Source organism: Acinonyx jubatus, chromosome C2 (genome assembly GCF_027475565.1).
Source record: "Acinonyx jubatus isolate Ajub_Pintada_27869175 chromosome C2, VMU_Ajub_asm_v1.0, whole genome shotgun sequence".
In the NCBI taxonomy this organism is placed as follows: domain Eukaryota; kingdom Metazoa; phylum Chordata; class Mammalia; order Carnivora; family Felidae; genus Acinonyx; species Acinonyx jubatus.
The window spans coordinates 73,632,030-73,645,718 of NC_069384.1; the positions used below are offsets into that span (position 1 = coordinate 73,632,030).

General features: G+C 37.3%; 1 protein-coding gene across 11 annotated transcripts in view; it reads right to left on the minus strand.

Annotated features, from left to right (window-relative positions):
* Positions 1–13,689, minus strand: part of OPA1 (OPA1 mitochondrial dynamin like GTPase) — an 85,349-nt gene that overhangs the window by 11,182 nt on the left and 60,478 nt on the right. For all 11 annotated transcript variants that reach the window (XR_008297741.1, XR_008297739.1, XR_008297740.1 and 8 more), the window contains one exon: positions 13,098–13,208. Coding sequence is in view for 4 of the 11 variants with exons in the window: in XM_027061181.2 (XP_026916982.1) it covers positions 13,098–13,208 (111 nt within the window). In the remaining 7 variants the exon portion in view is untranslated. The remainder of the gene's footprint in view (positions 1–13,097; positions 13,209–13,689) is intronic.

The following is a 13,689-nucleotide window of genomic DNA, read 5'->3' on the forward strand; positions in this document are numbered from 1 at the left end:
GAATTAATAAATAAGCTAACACACTAGTTCACAGAAGATGCACCACTAGAGAGCTGATTCATAAATATACCATAATACTTGAAAAGTGGTCTTTTTATGCTAGTAATGCTTTTAAGATCAGGAATTTAAAATATTTGAGGGGGGGACAATATTTGTCCCATTAACCTTCTATAGGTGATTTCTGCATAGGAGAAAAAAAATTTTATTTCTGCTTAATGCTTAGAAAATCCAATGATATAAATATGTATACTTAAACCATTTCTTTTTCGCAATGGAAGAAAAATAATAAATTTTTATGGGATTCATGATTGTCTTTTTAATGTAAAAGTTAGATTCTACCATAAGATTAATAATCATCTCCCATGAATTTTTATTCTGTATCCAGTATATAAAATGTGCCTTATTAATTATATCTATTAACTCAAATTATGGTAAAAAAAAATCTTTATAAGTTATTTTATATGCTAACTCATTGATACATTGCTTTATTCCCCCCCCCAAAAGTTTAAATAAATGCACTATTTCAAAATGAATGCATTCCTTTTGTCTCCATAGAAAAATCAAAACATAAAAAAAAATTTAAATATGATTCAGGTAATTAGTTGAGATGATTAAAAAAGCCTAGCCTAATGACCAGTAAAATTTTTGGTCCCAATCAATTAAGAAGGGTTTAAAATAATCCATCATTTTTTTTCTTTTCTATTTTCTTCTTATACTTAAAAGTGTATCTTACTCTGAATTTTGTTAGGTGGAAAGTAGAAACATTTTTAAAAAAGGAAAACCACCCAGGCAGCCCTTAAAGAGACAGGACATCATTTATCACCTGCAAAGACAGATTTATAAGAAGAGGGCCCCTTCTGTTCCTTTAAGACTGCAAAACAGATGGGAAGTGAATGGACAGTCAATGGGACAAGAAAATACATGGGAGGTGCTGCTGTATGTATGTTCCCAGTGTAAGAAAGAGGTCAAGATTGTAACTGCATGACTGGGTCCTGGAAAGGGTCTTTCTTCAAGCTGTTACAAAGACAAACGCTGTTCCTCATCCTGCTGTCAAACTGTTATAAATATTGGTTTGTCAAAAGACCTTCAGTGCTGAAGCTTTAAAAGGAGGCGTAACAGATGAATGAATCATGAGAATGATTCTTAAACAGTCAGCTCATTAATGTAATTTTTAAAGTAAAAGAAAGGAATATGAGAACAGAGACTGTAATTCTGATTTATGAACCAAACCAAAAGTATATGAAAAAATATGGAACTAAAAATTGCGGGTTTTAATAAAGTTATGAATTAAGCGAGATGAAAAACAAAAATGAAATACAATTGTATCTGTTAACTATAATGCTGCATCAGGACAACAGATTATTATTAAACCCGTCACAAGGAGAGCTAGCGGGCATTCATGTTTTGTCAGGGTGATTCCCTAAGTTTTCAGTTACTTCTACTACAACCCTGCAGAAAAGTATCACTGCTGATGCTGGGTCCAGAAGTCAGAATAAGGCTCAGAGAAATGAAAAGAACTCCAGAATTAGTTTTACATTTTCATTAATTTAGAAAATCACCTTTAAATTTTGTCACAATTTCTTATTTTCTACAGAAAGGGAAAATCACAACATTGAAAAAGCAGTAAGAGTACACAGATTTATAAACCTGTATATATTTATCTGAAGAATGAAACCATTACATATGTCTTTAGGAGAAAAATTCAATGTTCTAGATTCTTAATGATTAGTTTAGGAGAACAGGTTTAAAAACTAGCACAGTGAAAATAATATTAAAAAAGGAAGCCAAATTATATTACCTCAGTTATCTGTAGTCACCCACAAACACAAACCCAAAGACTAAAGACGAACAGAAGCTCAAAACAAATCTAAAAAGATACTATCTCTAACACATGTTGTTAGCTCCGGCTTTGCTATAAATATTTATGTGACTGGCTAAATCACTTTCCTTAATGAACATTAATTTCCCCATCTGAACAATGTAGGATAATACCTTATAAGCCTCATATGCCTTTACAAGGCAAACATGGACAGACATAACACGTTCTGTAAAGTGCAAAGCTCTATACAAATGTTAAGACAGTTGTACGGCTCCAAGCAGGATTTGGATACCAAAGTACCAAATGCTGCAATTACATAAGAGGCTCACCTGGCTGATTGCTTTCTCTTAACTGTCAGCACTCTTGGAAAAACCAAATTCGGTAGAAATGAGAAAAGATTTCAGTTAAGAAAGTGAATGGTTGAGAGTGGAGGTAGCAGGCAAACATTTGAAGGTTTTTCTGGATAAGTGAATCAAGATCAAAAGTAGGTAGACTGCAGGGCGTCTAGGTGGCTCAGTCAGTTAAGAATCAGACTCTTGATTTCAGCTCAAGTCATGATCTCACAGTTCATGAGTTCGAGCCCTGCACTGGGTTCTTGGGCTGACAGTGTGGAGCCTGCCTGAGATTCTCTCTCTCTTTCTCTCTCTGCCCCTCCCCTGGTCGTGCTTGCTCTCAAAAATAAACATTAAAAAAAAAAAAAAATGTAGGTAGACTGTATGGAAGAATCAATCCAATAGTTTTAAGGTGGGGATGACTGGAGCGTCTTTTGAAGGAAGGACAGACACAACGAAGACATAAGCACACATGGGAAGTGCCAGAGTCCTGGATATAGGTGGGGATTAACTTTCAAAGAAGAGTGATTTTCTGACTATGTTCTGCCATAGTACAGCCTTTGGAATCCACGGCCTACTTAAAGTAACTAGTACCACAGGTTTTATTTTTACTAATGCTGCTTATACTTCTCAGTGAACCTTTCTGAAATAAGTTAATATGAAGAAAAAGAGGAGAAATTGAGCTTGCTCTGATAAATGAGAGACCAGAAGCAGGAGTGATGGCAATAAGGGGAAGATTGGCGGTGTTAAGTAGAAGCCAACCTGAGATCTCATGAAAAATGTGTTCCAGAAACGTGCAGAAACTATGTCACTAAGACTACGTTAAAGATTTTGTTAGAGGGGCGCCTGGGTGGCTCAGCTGGTTAAGCTTCTGACTTCAGCTCAGGTCATGATCTCATGGTTGGTGAGTGTGGGCCCATATCAGGCTCAAACACAGAGCCTGCTTGGGATTCTCTTTGGGTCCCTCTCTCTCTGCCCCTCCACTGTGTGTGCTCTCTCAAATTAAATACATAAACTTTAACAATTTGTTAGAATACAATGTTACAGTGGTCATCTCTCGACAGTGGCAATGGTTTTAAAATTTTTGCCATCTGTATTTTCTAATTTTCCACAATGCATATATATATATGTACCAGCTCTGTCACAGTTAAGAAGGACTGAAACAGACACCTGAAATCCTGGTAGTACTTGGTAAAGACAGGCAGTCTGTACCTATGACTCAGAGAATGAAGTGTTGCCTCAAGGAGACTAAACAGGCAAGGTTTTTAAAAAAGACTTGAATTCCTTCAGCCAAGAAACAGATCTAACTGAAGTGAATAAAACCCAGCAAACTCCTTTCTACAATGCAAAATACTAGGAAAAGTACTTTGCACAAACTTGAGTTGCACAAACTTGAAAACTTCACCAGCTCAACGAAGATTTCAATTCATTTACACATGACAGATCCACAGTGGGCATGTACTGGAAATCCAAAGAATTCACAGTGAATCTCAAATGCTAAGGGATGACCCCATGAGGAGCAATTACTATCTAGTCCCATGAAGTGTTTCTTGGCATCGCAATCACCGAGAGATTATTTGGGAAAGTATTTCGTCACTTAGCTTTGTCGTTTCTATGAATATGATAAAATTAAGAATATGAAATTTCTAAGGCAATTTTGAATTATGCTTATTCCTATGCTTATTCTAAGCAACAGTTTAGGAATGTATAAAATAGTAAAAACTTAAAATTCCTTTTGCCTTTAGCTCCCCTCTCCCAACTACCCTGAGACCCCTACTTCATAAAGTAGCACACTTCATTCAGTTTAGCGCACACCAATTCGCCCAGTTTTTTAAAAAAATATTTATTCAAATCTTGCTTAATTTTATTTTTTTAACATACTGTTCACAGGTCAGTAGATTGTTTTGTGATTAGATTTAGTTTTCAATGACTAGATTTCATTTATTTCCATCTTAGAAATGGAGAGAATACATAAAACATAATTCAAAAACAAAACACACCAAAATTTAATCCCGACTTTAAAGATGTTACTTCATTCTAGACTCTCAGTAAGGAAGTGGTAAGAAATATTAGCTAGGAAAAAAAGCCTAATTTCTAGATGAAAATGTGTACATTGGCTTTTTTATACATTAGAATATACACATAAACATATATCACAACATGTAAATAAAACCTACTTCAAAATGATCAACTCAATTCAATCGATACATTACTGAAGAGACCTTTCTTATCTTTGTTCTTATTTCTAATCAGTTAAAATGTGAGTTTAAGGCAAAAAGAATATACTTGCTAATAAAGCACTGAATACCAGTAGCCTACATAAGATTACAGAGAAGTAAATGTCATTTTAATCTTGTACCAACTGATCAATATCCTTCAATGCTCTCTTTAAAAGATAGAGTTAGGCCATGAAAAATGTGCTTGATTCTAAATGCCCCATTTTGAGTCTGGATTTTCTCATCAATAACCGGGAAAGCGCACCACTCAGGCTCATCATGTGGAATTCTGTGTGTAAATAACTACTTCTCTAACACAGAGGACTCTCCCTGAGGATTACTTTATTCTTTGTGCCGTGTCGTCTCTCTCCTTCTCTGGCTACAACACAAAGCAGGGTCTACTTGACCTACGCAGACTCAAGGTAAAAATAATCTTTCACCACCTTCCTTAGTTTGTCAATTTCACCTTACTATGAAAAATATTATTTCACAAGTTCGCAAAATTCAAAATTTAATTGCTTTTACCCTGCACAGATGCCTTAAAGACCTCAAACGCTGATAACATAAAACAGAAAGTTACCTTATTCTGTATGAAAATGAGAGCTGTTTCAACCTTTCCATTTTTTAAATATACTCATTTCCACTAAAAACCATTCCAAAAAGTACACGAATATTAAAGAGAATGAAAATATTCGTTTAAGTTAGAACTTAAAAATGCCTAACAAACAAACAATTATGAAAGTGTCTTAATGAACTGCATGGACTGGCAATTAGGAAATCACTGGTGACTTAGAAAGAAGTGCTTTCACTAGGGGTGAAAGCCTTATCACAAGATGTCAGCAAGGGAGTGGGTGGGTGCAGGGGTGGGTACAGGGGCAAATGCAGTAGAGGATGCAAGCTGCTCTACAAGAGAAATGAGAGGGTAGCTTTCTGGGTGACAGAGTGGAAGAAAGGTTCCTTATCATGAGAAGACTTAGCTTCCTTCTCCCTCTTTTTTAAGTCAGGAAGAGGGGGCTACTGAAGAAACCGTATGGAAAGGTCATGATTAAACAGTCACTGAACACCTACAATATATACAATACAAGGTATGGTGAGTTTATGAAAGAACCAAATCACTTGAGCAGAACTGATCGGTCAAAAGAGACTCAAAATTTTTTCTTTCTTAAAGTGGTTATTTTGGTTGATTTACACTTGCCTACCGTGGGAAGTCTGCCTTCTGCTCAATTAAACAACACTGGCAGTACCTCGGTAAGGTTTTTAATCTCTGAAGGAAGGTAAATAAGTAGGGAGGAGGAAAAATACTGGTCGAGCAAATGATAATGGTCTGAAAGAAGGCACAGTGAGAGACAAAAGAAAGAGACAAAGGGAAAAGACTGCTTAGGAATGTGCTAGATGCAAGGAGAGACGAGACAAAGAGTATTGAGGTCTTGGCAATTATTGGCCAAAGAAATGCAGTTGCAGTGGTTAGATGTAAGTGAAACTACGGGGTCCTTAATACTTCATGTTTTCCCTCCCAGGCACTTTATCCTATTTTCTGTGACTGAGCCTTTAAAAATAAAAACCAAACCCTCTTTGGGCCTATGGACTCAGAATTCTACAATTCAATGCCACTCGTTTCTCTTCAGTGCCCTTTAAGATTCATTTTCTTTGGTTGTATCGACAGACACAAAATGACTATGCTACTACAGATACAGTTCAAATAACCGAACAAATTTTCAAGAGTCATACAGTTTCTAAGACTCCACTAAAAGATATATGTCAATTTTATCCCAATTAATAAAACGACCAGTTTTACTGCTGTGAACAGGAAGAACCCTCTAGAGTACAGATCTGGGGGCAGGAGGGTGGATGGTGGTGGAGCAGAGAAAAATCCCCTATGGAGACGTGTTAAAATTTGCATGCCAGAGCCCTAACTCTGGAAAAATAGTTTTAGATGGGAGTTCCCTTTTTCATAATTTTAAGTTCTGGATTCTGAGTATAACAATCATGTTCTAGGATAATTTTCAGCCTCACACTACTTCGTGGCCACTATTGTGATCCATAAGGGCCTTCAAGGATATGGCAGGTGTGGGAGAAGTCCAGGAATGTGGAGTAACCAAAGGAAATTTAATTGGAGAGTATCTTGACATTCCTCCTTTCTAAATAAAGAACAACAAAATCATTCTGAGGGTTCCATCTAGATATGTTCTGACTATTTCTTATTCAAGTTTTATCATGGCATAAAGATATTTCTTAACTACCCTATAAATCAGAATTCTGTTTTAGAGCTAACAAAAAAAATCTTAAACATTTTAATTGTAGTTGGGACACATGTTACATTAGTTTCAGGTGTACAACATAGTGACTTGACATATCTATATGTTACACCACGCTCACCATCCGTCACCACATAACGCTATTACAGTACCACTGACTCCATTCCCCATGCCATACCAATAAAGGACCTTTTTGGATTTAAGCAGCTATGGTGCATTTCTCTTCCAGTTTTAGCTTTTAAAATGGCAGCACTGGTTCATTCTGCTCTCACGCCCTTTTTATCACCACAATTTCAAAAATACACTAGTGTATTAATAAGGAACAAAGTTTTCCTTATAAAAATGATGTGTTAGTGAGTATCTGGTAGCTTGGGGAAAAAGAAAATGTCCATCTAAGGTTTTAGACTCAAAACTGAATCTTATGCACACTAAGAGACAAAGCTTGCAACTCTGCTCCTTTCTAATTATCAAGAGAAAGCACAGGATGGATTATAAGAGGAGACTGGGAGAGGGAAGAGACACAAAGACAAGCCCCACCAGCATTGTACACTCGCAAGAGAAACAAACTTTAAGTTTTAAGAAACAATTGCTGGCTGTCTGGGAGATGCCCAGGCATCAAACAATAAAGAACAGTCGAAAGAGGCGAGAGGCGAGCCCGCTGCTGACTCCTGCTCCCTAATCCCCCGGCTCCAGTGAAAGGCCAGCTGTTGCCACCTCGTGTAGGGAGTCAGCAGGGCAAATCAACTGCAGGAGAAAAAAAAGCTGCGGATATTGGAAAATTCTAATTTACCAGGCTCTCTAATGTTTTTAACATTAAGGGCATCAAACTATATCATTAAAATGAGCCTGTGCAATGGCAGCCCAAGTAAAGGAGTTTATCACTGTTTTCACTTTCATTAGTAAATGAGATGTAATGAAGTTACTCAAGATTGTACTGAAGCACATCTTCAACTCATATAAAGTACAAAAAGTAGGAAGCAATACACCGAAATTTATTATTACACATTTCAATGCTCCCAGACCAGCTCAAAAACCCCTCAACTTAGAGAACAGCCATTCTGCTCAAATATAGATTCTCTATCTATTACAAGAGGATCTTAAGACTCTAAGCATGAACACATCACACTGAAAAGCTGTGTCTGAATTTTGGGCAACTTACAAACTACTTAATTAACAATGGTGGAATCTGACAGAATACACTTCAAGACATGCTCACAAGACATATAAAGAAAATTAACCCCTTCAATGTGGTCAGTGGCTTGGTTTACTTTAGTAAACACTTTAGTGTCCCCTTACCCAGATGTTCCAATTCTATCAAAGTTTTCATGTCCTTTCAAAGTTTAAATATTAAATCACTACTATCTATGTCTTTCTGACCCACTCTGCAAAGGATACTGCTAACTATAACCTTCCAAATGTAAAGGACTATATTTTATGTAATTATATTTTTCTATGGCTTGAGTTTTTTTTCTCAAATTAGTTCAGCACAGTAGTTAAAAGACCTGGACTCAAATCTTTGCTTTCCCACTTACTACACATGTGACTCTAGGCTTCCATATCCTTATCTATAAAATAAGACAAATGACTATACCTATGAGAATGCATATAAGGCACACAGCCTAATCCCGGCACAGCGAAAGTATTCAAATATTAGCTCACATTCATAAACAGTTTCTGATATAAACAGGTTCTGATATAAAAATGAAAAGAAATGTATTGTAAAGTCAGAAGGGAAAGACCGTAGATCTTAGAGCGATCGAAATGATTTGTAATGCCCCTTTAATTCTTGGGTATCAAGGGTTCTTTGATTATGTGCACAGAGAATGAAAAGTAATTCAGGCTTTAGTGAACAAGAATTTAAAAAGAAAACTAAGCTCTAAATCCCAAGCAATTGATAGGAAGGTCCAAAACTCACACTACCCTAGTTAACAGTTGGTACAACATTCATATAACAAACGATGAAAGAATTTCCATGCTGTTTTGGTGAAATGCAGTTTAGCAACATTACAGCAATTGTTACCGGTGCCCAGATACTCCATTTCCAGGGTGGGATGAACAAATTCCAAAATGTCTGTGAGACGCTAGCACTATCACTTGTTTTATATGGTGACAATCATAAAAGATTTCACAAATCATAAAACAGCTCATTATAGAAAGAAAAACTTGGAACTGAGCTATATACTATTCTAATCCTCCCCTCTTCAAAGAAGGCATTTTAAAACTGCAGTCTGTTTCAATAAGTAGACTGAACATATTATTAACCCAAATAGATTTTATCTAAGTTGACACTGTATTTAAATATCTATAAAAAATCCTTTGAAATCCTTATCTGCTATATAAAATCACAAGAATTTCATCAAGGTTGTAGTGGGCATATTTCAACACTAAACAGTTCCAAGTGTAATCCGATGCTGTAAATAAGGAATTTAGGTGGAAAGATGAGTCATGTCTTTTATCAAACTGTCCAGGAAGTAACTCAGCCTTTTGACATATTCAGAGATCCCATTTTAAAAATTCTAATTTTCTCTAAATTATTTTCATATGACCATGATATATTTATATAAACAAATCCAGTTATAAAAACAACTTTTTACCCTTTTTATGTAAAAATCATCTCAGACTCAGAGAAAAGCTGTAAGAATACTACATAGAACATATTTTTTCTGAATAATTTACTGTCATTACATCCCATATACCCTAAATACTGTATTATTGTGTATTAGCTACAAATAAAGATATTTTCCTAAATAATCCCAATTTAACAATCAAGATTTAAAAATTAACGCTGATGTATTGCTACCATGTAACCTTCAGATCTCATTCAAGTTTTGCCAACCGTCCCATTAATGTCCTTTAGAGCAACAAGGTCAGGTTCAGGATCACACATTGCATTTTGTTTCCATGCTCTTTCGACCTGGAATAGTTCCTCACGATTTCCTTGTTTCTCATGATCTTGATACATTTGAAGATTACAGGCCAATTATTATATAGACTGTGCCTCAATCTGGGTTTGTCTGATATACCTTTATGATTAGATTTAAGTTATACATCTTTGGCACAAATATCCAAGGAGTGATATGGGTTTTTCCCACTGCATTCTGGAAGGCTGCACACAGTTCTGATTTGGTGGTTAACTGATAATAACAACTCTGACGGCTTGATTAAGCTGGTTGTTGCCAGCCTTCTCCACTGTACAGTTACTTTTTCCTCTTTTAATTATTCTGTGTGGAGATACTTTGTGTGCTTATATGAACACCGCATTCCTTATCACTGGTTTTACTCACTGATATAATTAATTTTATTCATTTGCTTACACAATCATCAATTTATAGAATCCTGTTTTATTAAATGGGTCACAGTCTGTAGCTGTGATTATTTATTTTGATGCCCAAATTGTCCTAGTTGTAGCCAGCGGGAGCCTTTTCAAGCTGGCTTCTCTGCCTTGCTGCCATGTTCCCATCTCCCTTCATGTACTTTCTTACTTTCTCATCTTAGGAAGCTCCAGGTTCATCCTAACGTTTTCTTGCTCCAGCTGTGGATTCCACTACATCTCCAAAGAGCCCTGGTCCCTATGTACGACTTCTTTTCTACAGACAAGAAGGGGTGGGCTCTTCTTTCATTTCTTTGGTCTTCCTAACTCAGGACAATCAGTTGATGAATTTCCAAAGGAAAGTGGTGAAATGATTTAAAACTGAGCACATTTATTTAATAACACTGGCAAAAAATACGATGCATCAAACATTTCCGAGTCTCCACAATACTCTGCCCCTGTACTGATTTGAAACTGTAGTAAAAACTCTTTTGGCTGCTTCCCTTTCTCTAATTCTGTTAACTATATATTCCACTTGAATATGCTGTACTAAAAACTTTGATCCAAGTAATACAGTAGTTACTGTCCAAACTTTGAAAGTTTTCTGGCTGAAAGGATCCCTGACCATATTCCCAAGTGTTACATTAAAGATAAACAGTATGGGAAAGGTACTCCCAAGATTCTTCTCCAACTAATAGACAAAGTCATGGCTCATCTCCTTCAGTGTGAATGATGAAGCCGAGTCACTGGTGAAACACTTGCTTCCAAGGCCATTATTTGGTACATTAACACGACCATAATTTTATATGTACAAAAGTAGTAAATCACTTCAAGGGAGTCATATGAGTACTTTCTCAGGAAAACCAGCAGGATAATCTAAGACTTGGCTTGACAGTGCACAAATCTGTGTTAGCAATACACTTTCTTCAAGTAATCAAACCGGGACTGGAACGTAATGGGGTTATATAAGGCTCTATTACAAAACATGAGAAAAGACCCACTCTTTTTAATCACTCACAATTATATATGCTGGTAAAATACAGTGAAGTATTTTACTGTCTGATAACCATGTCCAGGGGGATACAAAAGAAATATATTTGTACACCTTGCAACACTGACACCCCTCTTCCTGTAACAGCACTAATGTGGCATAAAATTGTGAAGCAGGGACTTGCAAGGGGTTTTTGAACTAATTCTCCTCAAAACCCTCCTAGCAATATAGTAACTATTGGAGTGATTTTTACAAACAAAGAGGCTAAGGCTCTGACAGATATCCTGCCTGAGATAATATAGCTAGTGAAGGGCAGATCACATTCCAACACAGATCTATAAGCTAGCACAAACTGAATTATTTGGACAATGTGGCATGAAAAGAACCAGAAGAAAAGGAACAGAAAGTGGAAATGAGAGCTAAAATGAGATACGTTTCGAATACAAGATTATTTAAAGGCAGAAAGGAGAGAAAAGAGAGCAAACGACGTGCTGAGGTCACAGAGAAAGGGACGAGACAGTGGTGGAGTGCATGTGGCTGAGTCGCAGGGTATTAAACAGGAAAACCACTGGTTTCTCTCAGGTACTCTAGGGTATTATAGTGACATAAATTCAGTTTAGAAACAGTTTTCAAATTTGAAGAATTTCTTCCTATTTAGTATCTGCTTTCTCTTAGATATCAGAAAACTCCTAAGACAGTAAATTTAAGCATACGTTGAAAGGAAAAATACTTTGTTTCATGAAATTACATAAGGGAAACCTGTAACGAAGTAAAGCTCAGACAGAAGCACCAACCTCAGTATTTTTATGTTTGTTTAACATAACTCTTTCACGGATGTCCTTGGGTTCTCAAGGATCTAAGTAAATCTCAATATGTAATCCAAGTACCTGAAAACTAGGACTGCACTAGCATTCAGGAAAGAACCAAATATCCCCCACAAACTAAGTGACAAAGTGATCAGTAAGGCCAAGCTAGGCTGGAGATGTGGGAGCAGTGGCGAGAGGGGAAAGCCCTGTGGGCCTAGTGGAGGTGTTAGAACCTGAGCCGGGCGAAGAGGGTGTTCACATGGGGGTACCAGTGGCCTGGCCTGGTAGTGAGGAGAGTATCTGTGGAGGAGGGCAGTCCAGTCTGGTGCAGGGTACCGGAGCACACATAGGATGAAGAGGGCGTCCTCTAAAAAAAGCAGGACCTGGCTTCTGGTGAGGAGGGTGTCCTTGGGCAGGGGAAGACGTGGGAAGGATAAAGGGGGACATGCCTGGCACATGATGCCAGTGCATGAGCTCAGTAAAAAGGACTCTGTGAAGGGCAACGTGGCATGGGGTATCAGAGCCTGGATGAGGTAAAAAGGGTGTCAACACAGGGTGAGGTGCTGTGCTGGTGGCCTGGAGTTGGGTGATCAGAGCCTGAGCTGGGTGAGAAGGATGCCTGTGCAATGAAGGGGACGGTGACAAGTTTCGTTACATATAGGGAGACTGATCAAAGTAAGTAAATATATTAAGGATACTTGGAGCCAGATTTCTCATTGTCAGCAAAAGGAGAAAAACACAATGAACCCTGTATTACTGAATTAAAATGGAAAGTACCAGTGACAACTTACGGCTTTCAACATAGACTTATACATGTGATTAGGAATACAGGCATAAACGTGCGGACGTGCATCTGCACATGTACGCACATGTGCGTGCACACGCACGAATGCATACAGCATCTGCTCCCCAGCTCCTTCCACTGAGAGGGTCTGGGAGCAGTGATAGTCCAATGACAATGAGCATTCCTAGGACCCAGCTCTTAATTTCTAACTACTATTCTGCAAAGCAAGGAAGCTGGATCAAAGTACAGGATGAGCACAGAACATCTTGTTACACGGAAGGACAGTATCAGGACAACACACGACACTTGAACAGGGTCTGAAGATTAGACGCAGTAACCGATCAGTGTCAACATCCTGATTCTGATGGTTGCATTACGGCTGCTATGAGAAACCTTGGTTTCTGAGAAACACACATTAAAGTACTGCAAGTGATGGGGCTATGAGTTAGCACCTTTCTCTCAGTCAGTGGAAAAAATGTTCTTTGCATGCACATTTCTATAGTTTGAGAGTAACTGGATGAACAAATAATGGAAATGGGGAAGGAGAAAAGGCAGGAAGGTAGAGGGCAGGAAGAACCACTTACTGAGGTCTTCAGCCAGCTGAACTCGTTTGCCAGTGAGCAGTTTTACCTTCTTCTCGCTGTCTTCAGCAAAATCTTCCAATACCTCTTTCACATTTTTCTCTAATCGCCTGACTATTCAAAGTAAACAAAAACTTGAGGAGCTGTGTTTCTAATGAATGCACAAGGATGATAAAATTAGCAGTATTTGGAGGGTAAGTTCTTATTTTTCTCATTGAGTTTGATCTATTAAGTTCAAACTTCCCACAGTTACAGGGAGAATCTTTACTTATCATATAATACTTTTATCAGCATAAAACTAATACAATTCTCAGAGACGGTCATATTCTTAAGCCCTAACTCTTTAATGGAAGTGCAGGTTTCTCCCCCAAAAACTACGTGAAGCTTAGGAGTCCTTTTCTAACAGAATTTTTGTGTCATGAGGGGAGACTCTTGGTACGTTTTATCTCCCATCTTTCCCAATTATGATTTACTTTCACTCATATTTTCAGGGCAGATTTAATTTTCAATTGTTCTAATAAACCTATTTTTAAAGAAGTATCTTGGCATCATTCTATTAAATGAATATTACTACTATTATTTTTGCTGTCAAAGT